This window comes from Buceros rhinoceros, unplaced genomic scaffold, assembly GCF_000710305.1.
Source record: "Buceros rhinoceros silvestris isolate BGI_N320 unplaced genomic scaffold, ASM71030v1 scaffold832, whole genome shotgun sequence".
NCBI lineage: Eukaryota > Metazoa > Chordata > Aves > Bucerotiformes > Bucerotidae > Buceros > Buceros rhinoceros.
This window is the reverse complement of record NW_010400432.1, coordinates 40,414-48,036: the sequence shown is the minus strand read 5'-3', so window position 1 is coordinate 48,036 and position 7,623 is coordinate 40,414. Positions and strand designations below refer to the sequence as shown.

The window sequence follows — 7,623 nt, the reverse complement described above, 5'->3', positions numbered from 1 at the left end:
GGAAAGATTTACTATTTCTTTTAAGAAGAAAGGTGTTGCATTTGATTTGTAGCTGAGCTTTGTTATGGACAAAAAAATTTAGGAGTGGCTGTACTAGGCAGGACCACAGGTTCAGCCAGCTCAGTATCTTGTCCTTAGCAGTGGTCAGAAGCAGATGGCTGCAGAAGAGGAGAGATGTTTGTCCTTGGTAGTTTCAGACTGCAGTTAGTGGCTCATAGATTTCCTGGGTGAAAGGTTTTCTCTGTACTTATTATCCCCCAATTTCAGGAACTCACCCAGTTTTTCATTGACTCCATGCAAATTTCTAGCATTCACAGTTGCCTGTGGATGTATTAACACAAGAGCGTGTTAAACCGTGCACACTGAAATGGAATCAAGTGGTACTTTGTGGAGTTATTCAAAGGAAGTTAATAGGACAATGTACTGCTCTGGTATGAACCAGCATGAATGCTAATCAGCAGCCAAGTTTGGAATTCCATTTGATTTCTTTCTGAGCTATCCTTGCTAATTTGATTGAAGGGGAAAAAGTTCTCAGGATGGATTTGGGCAGTCGCATTTCTGAGTTTTATCTGCTCGTGAAGTGCTGTGTAATGAGCAGGTGACAGCACTGCCTGCTGCAGTATGGGACAGCATGCTTGTTCTGGGGTTTGTCACTCACAACTGATCCACAAAAGTTATGATTTACTACCAGTATTGGTAAAAGGTGAAAGTGCTACAATGAACCCCTTGAACTTCAGTCTCTTAATAGTAAGGTTATTTGCCCCATGGAACTGGTAATGTTCATTAGTTTTCAGTGTATAACTAAGGAGAAGTGACTTGCATTTGAACGTTTAAAACCTGCACATACTCTAATGGTAAATGCATTCCAGCAGTTCCTGGAGAAGTTATCCGTTGTTTTGATCTTGCTTGCATAAAAAAATTACAAGTGTTTTTAAATTCTGGTTTTTTGTTTAACGCTGCTGGCTTGCCTTTCCCCTCACATTGGTTTAGGTGTAGGAAGAACAAGTCAGTAGTCTCTGTTACAGTAATTGCTAAGTGATGCTATGTTCTCTCTTAACTCCTTACACAGGGTCTCTTCTCTGGAAGATTGAACAGAAGACAAACAAAGCATTTGCTTGTGGAAAAGTAACTATAAAAGGAAAACGCCACTGGTACGAGGCTTTACCGCAGGCTGTGTTTGTAGCTCTAAGTGATGACACCGCTTGGATTATCAGGACAAATGGAGATCTGTATCTGCAAACAGGTACCTGAATTAATTGCAGGCTCTTTGACTTTTTGTGGACTAAGATTATTAGAGTTCAAGTCCATGGAATGATCACGATTTGTTTTAAACTTTTATCCACAGCCAGGACATAGCGAAGCCTTTTTATCCTGAGAAATGGTTGTAAACAGTTGTGAGATGCTGTATAATTAGGAGACTGAAAAGCCAGTTCATGGCCATTTTTTTTTTTTTCTTTTTTGTGCTAAGTGGAGTACGTACAATGTAGAGAATTTATGACATGGGAGGAATATGGGATGGATGCAGACAAATGGAAAAGGAATGCAGAAAATACTGAAATAATATCCTTGCCTTGAAAATGGTGTGGTGCACTGAAACAATGGAGCATTAAGTAGGTTTTCTTTTCTTGCTCTAAGAATGTTAACAAAGTTTTAAGGAAGACTTTGGAACGCTATGAGGTAGTGTGTGGCTGTTCAGAGTAAATTCAGGCAAGGGGGGCGGAATAGGAGAAAGTAGAAGCTGTTTGTTTTGAAAAGCATGGATCTGCTGTTGGAGGTAAGAATTACCACCTGATAACAAAGGGAAGGTATGCCGAGACAGAAGATCATAAAGTGCTTTGGAAGTATAGACAAGTGGTAAGTATTTTAAGTGATAGGGAAAGGAAAGCCAGCAGAGGACTAAAACCAGTTGTGCAGCAGTCTTTGCAGCTGCCTTCTTGCTGGACTTGAATGAGGCAAGAATTGGGAAGAAGAGATAGTGCAGTGACAGCTTTGAAGTCATGGCCTTAGTTTTGTCTGCTTCAGCGAACAGAAGAGGATGCATTCGGAATGTATGAAGGTATGGAGCAGAGAGTATTCAGGCTAAATACAAGGAGTTAGGATGAAAGATGGAGCTCCAAGTTCTAGAGTTAAAGGAGTATGAAGGACTCTTGACTTTGCGCAGAGAGCTGAGCTGGTAAGGAAAAATTACAAATAACAGGATGAAGGAATTTCTGGAGAAGTAAAAAGATGATTGGACAAGGGGGAAACAGTAAGGCACACTGAAGCAGAACACCATTTCCGAGTGGCTATCAAAAGTCTTATTTATCTCCCTTTTAATTCTAGTACTCTGCTAATTTCTCCTGTAGATTTAATTGCTGTAGCACATTACAGAATATCTTCATGATTAAGAAAACTGTTTACATATACAGTATTGGTTCAAAGATACTCTTGAATTATTTTCTTTTAAGTTTAGTAGTTACAGAAAAATTGAGTGGCCTGCCCAAGGTCATGTGCGTATTGCCAACAAACATAGATAATGGTGATAAAGAGTGAACTTTTGATGCCTATCACACAGGTTTTGGATCAATATTTTTCTTCCCTGTAAGAGACTGGTTTGATTACATCAGCTTACATTCTGCTGTTCTTAGGTTTCTAAATTTGTCTTTGATGCAAGAAATAAATTCTTGGTATATCTATCCTGTTAATATTAGGCAGTGATAGTTGTTTCTCCCGGATCTTTTCATTCCCTCCTTCTTGCCCATTTTCTGTAACAGAAGCGTGTGCTCAGAGGTTTGGAAACCAGCATCATTCTTGTTATTTCAGAATATCATAGAGATGAGTCTGTTTGTACTTGTTTTGCTGGCATGAGAAGATTAGGTATAACCTATGTCTCTTGAGGAATGTCACTTGCAGCTGTGCAAATCAAGCTTCAGTACATTTGTGAAGAAAACATGTTCTTCTAGATTATGTGTGTAAATGTGTGCACACTACCTGTAAATCTACCAGAACCTCTCTCCTCCTTCCAGTAGTACACACTCTGGCGCAGTCTTTTGTAATTGTTCTGCTGCCACTCTCCAAGTCAGGTTGCCTCTCTCTCTGGTGTGTTTTGGGCAAAAGTTCTTCCATTACATCCTTTTCTTTGATGCTTCTGCCAAGTCTAATAAAGGTTTTATAAACGGAGATTCCTGATGTTGACACTAGAGGGAGAAAAAGAATAGAAATGACAGGACAGGACATGTGCACTCTGCAGGATCAAGGATATACGGTGTTTTATTGCTTAAAATATAAATTCAACTATATTAGAGGAAATGATTCATAGTTTGCAGAAAAAAACCAGTCAGTCAAGGGAATAGTGATCAAATGAAAAGTGTTGGTGTGTCAGGGATATTCCCCTCCTCATTTTCTTTTGTTGGGTAGCTTTTCTTTTTAGTTGCAAAAAACCAAAGTTTGTAAAGCAATGCTCCGTTTTTGATTTCTAGGCCTGAGTGTGGATCGTCCTTGTGCCCGAGCAGTAAAGGTTGACTGCCCTTATCCACTGTCACAGGTTACATCCAGAAATAATGTTGTGTGGGCACTGAGTGAGCAGCGCGCCCTGCTCTACCGGGAGGGAGTACGCAGCTTTTGCCCTGAGGGAGAACAGTGGAAGAGCGATATTGTCAGGTAATGACACTCTGATGGGACAACGTCATAACCAGAGTGGCAGAAATAATTGTTTTCAGTGGTGGAACTCCTCGATCTTTCAAAAAGTGTTACTTAAACTCGTGTATACATATAGATATGTGTGTGCATGTATATGCATACCTGTCCTTTAGTCTTTGTCCAAACTTATTCAGAGTAACTGGTGTTTTTCTGTCTGATGAACGACTGCTGTGTAGTGGAAGAAATTGCTGTAAACAGAAGTGGTAACACAGAGTTTAAGAAAATAAGAACAATTTAAAAAATATCTTTATAATGTCTGTAAATTACTTTTTTTATTAAATACTGTTCGTTTAATCTATGCGCTTAAGGGCTTTTCTGAGCTCTCCAAATATTAATTTTTTCTGAGATTAAATCTCAGCATTTTTTTTTGATTGTGAACATAGCTCAGTAATACTTTTCCACTTCCCAGTTAGAGTTTTATAAACATCCTACGTAATCGATATTTAGCATTGTAGTTGATCCTACACTCGCAGTAGGGATAAAGTTAAAAGCACTGAGTATTCACTGCTGGCTTTGAGAATCTAGAATATAGTCTCTGCCTGAAACAAGTGTGGGAAGAAATTCCAGTTCTTGTGATCACGTGACATTGTGAAGCTTTAACCTGTGATCTCCCAGCCTGGTATTTGGGTCATTGAAAGTCTAAGGAAATACTTAACGTCTTGTTCAAATGTGAAATTGGCACGTACTTTAGTTAGTTTATTTAACGGAAATACCTGCTCGACCTATGCCTTAGGTACACTTAATGTTCTTGGGCTTTGTATTAAAATTGCAGAAAGCAGTTAGTATTTGTTCTTAAATTGTTGAGAAAAGTTCTCTGAAAGAAATAGCATTGTTTACCCCCTTTTAAATGTCTCATACGATAACTTGATTCTGTTGATTTTTCTGACCTCAAAAATTGTTTACTTATACAGGAGGCTCATAGTCCTAAACTCAACATTTATCTTTGCCGTATAATTTGGTTCAGTTTTCTATTTATGGTCCCTGAACTGCTAGTATTGTTCTCAGAATAGGTCAAGGAAGTTGGAGACATTTATGAAGCTGCTTTATCAAAATCTTAAAGAACACATAAATTTATCTCTTATTTACTGAACAAATTTGGTTTTGGTTAACTTTATTGTTATGTATTCAAGTTTCAAATCTCAAGTGATCTTTGAAGGACTCTTTTTTGTTGTTGAATGGTTTTAACTTATGCTAACTAATAAAATTTCAATTATTGAATAACTGAAAATCTGAAACCAAATGTTTCTGAGCTTGGCCACACTGAGTTCAATCATTTAGAACTGCTGTTAGCACTGTAACAGCTTCCTTAAGATACCATAGACATAAATTTGAAGTAAGGTTTTTAATACTTATTTGCATTTCCAGTGAAATGCAAGCTTTGGAACCAGTGTGCATAACCCTTGGAGATCAACAGACATTATGGGCTTTGGATATCCATGGAAATCTGTGGTTCAGAACTGGTATAGTTTCAAAGAAGCCCCAAGGAGATGATAACCATTGGTGGCAAGTAGGCATTTTTTAATTTTGCTCTCAGTTCAGTCTTTTACCTTGGATTTATTATTTGTGTTGTTTTCCCTTGAGATTCTAAGATAAAACTCAGTTAATTGTTTGGTATGTTATAGCACTCTTACTAAAACTACACTGTGGCTATGGCTGAAATCCCTTTCCATATCTGCTATAAAAAAAGGGGAAAAAAAACATCCCATGGTCATCCAGAGCAGTATCACAGGAGATTTCAAGAACAGCAGAAATGCTCTGCCAGGTCACATCAATGGTGCACGTAGCTTGGCACCTTAACAGTGACCATAGGACGTGCGGTTCAGGCAGAGTGTTCGAGTCTGGCTGCAGTACCCAGTTTCTTCTCTTGTCTTCCAGAACCCATCCTTTTCCTTAGCTAGATTAAATAAATAAGAAGTAACGTTTTAAAACTGCTTTTATTAAGCATTTTGCCATTCAGCTGAGGTTTCTTTGAACCTTGTGGGGCTGCTTGCTTCAGTCACGGATCACATGGGTAAAAACAACTCAGTTAATGCAACTACTTCCTTGTATTGATTTAGAATTCCTGACTCTTTGTTCTCCCCAGCTTTTCTTATTTTCCCCAGAGACAGGGGTGGGGGAGAAGGGGATAAAAAGAAAATTATACAGAAATTTTGTTTGTGTGCATGTCTACCTAGATTACATGCAGTTTGGTTTATGTACATATATAATCTCTTCTTGCATGTGGGCATCATGAATAGCTTGGTTTTGAGGTTATTGGCAAACTGCTCTTATTTTTGTGCTCTTAAGCATTTCCGTCCTTTCTAGGACTTATCCCTTGGGCAGTCGCTTATTTAGATCTTCTCCTGACTTAAACGTCCATGAGGTTGTCATAAAGGAGTATTGCGTAGGAGTTCTTGTGATGCGGTTTACATTGCTATGCTGTGCAAGTTTCTCTCTTTGGGCAACTGAAAATTCACCTCTTAATTTGCAGAGTTCAGTATGATTTTGGAGGGAGAGAAGGGATGTCATCTCAATGCAAAGGGCTTTCTTAAAATGCAGAATTCAGAGTGGATTGTTGGGTACGAAGGACTTGTAAGCTGTTGTTTTAATATTGTTCCTGGTTTATTATCAGGACTCTAATGCAACATGTACTGGTCTTATTTTTCCCTTCCTACAATTTGAAGCTTTCTAAATTCTTGGTAGATTTCCTCTGTTTAAAGCACAGATGAAAATAAAAATAAAAATGCTTCTGATGAAAGATTCTGCAGTTCACCCAAAAGCCTAACTAATTATGAAGAATGCTGTTTGTTTGATATATGGTGGTTTGTTTTTTTTTTTTTTTCCAGGTAAGCATTACTGATTATGTAGTGTTTGACCAGTGCAGCCTGTTCCAGACGATAATCCAGGCAACTCATACAGTGGCAACAGCAGCTCAGGCACCGGTGGAGAAGGTGGCTGATAAACTTCGAATGGCATTTTGGTCACAGCAGCTTCAGTGTCAACCCAGCCTCCTTGGAGTTAATGGCAGCGGAGTCTGGATCTCTTCAGGCAAAAATGAATTCCATGTGGCAAAAGGGAACTTAATAGGTTGGCTTGCTTTTGCATCTAATATTTCTAAGTTAAGAAAAAATAAATAGGGGAAAGTAACTAACTACAGTTCTGTCACCACAAAAATTATCCATGCTGTGTCAGGGCAGCTTTAACAAGCAATTCCATGTTTAAAAATTAAATTAAATTATTCCTTAGCGTTTGGTCCTAAATACTTTCTCATTTAAGGGGAGATACTTTTAATGGAACATGCACTGTCTACAAGTGAACTGTGCACAAGTTACTCCTTTTAGTACCTATATTTGTCTCTTTTCTGGGGCGAGAAGGCAATCTTAAGCTATTGTACCTGTTATATCTAGCACAATGGAGTCTGGTTTGTAGTCGGTGCGACTATGCAAAACAGTAATGTTATGGTCTTAGATAATATTTTTCTTGCTATATGTCTCAAAACAGAATTTTGATGTAGTACATTTCTTTGATCAGGTAAACACTAAGAATAGACTTAGAACATTGTCTGTTTAACCTCATCACCAAACTGGTCCCCTGGGGAAGACCACTTCTTTTCCTTTTCTGCATTCCAGATTTTGTGTGTGTGTGTACGTGTGTGTATCTATGTGTCAAAACGAGGTTTTCTCCCCCTCCCTCAACAGTTTCTTAAAAGATTTTGACAGAAAATCGTGTTTAGATGGTATTTAAAAATTATTGCAATAGACTTTTAAACATTGTAAATAACAACATTTTAATGTTAGTTTATAAATAATAAAATTAAATAATAACAAATTTTAATAGAAAAATAAGTTTCATACTAATACCATTCTGTTCTTTCTTTCCAGGCACTTACTGGAATAATGTTGTGCCTCGTGGTACTGCTTCTGCCACAAAATGGGTTTTTGTATTGGCTTTCACACCTGCATCTTA

General features: G+C 38.0%; 1 protein-coding gene across 1 annotated transcript in view; it reads left to right on the top strand.

The window, feature by feature from the left end:
- The window catches only part of TECPR2 (tectonin beta-propeller repeat containing 2), a 38,819-nt gene that overhangs the window by 10,746 nt on the left and 20,450 nt on the right, over positions 1–7,623 (top strand). Inside the window, exons 10-14 of the mRNA XM_010131831.1 lie at positions 1,070–1,243; positions 3,459–3,639; positions 5,044–5,185; positions 6,504–6,744; positions 7,539–7,583. Coding sequence (XP_010130133.1) covers positions 1,070–1,243; positions 3,459–3,639; positions 5,044–5,185; positions 6,504–6,744; positions 7,539–7,583 — 783 coding nt within the window. The remainder of the gene's footprint in view (positions 1–1,069; positions 1,244–3,458; positions 3,640–5,043; positions 5,186–6,503; positions 6,745–7,538; positions 7,584–7,623) is intronic.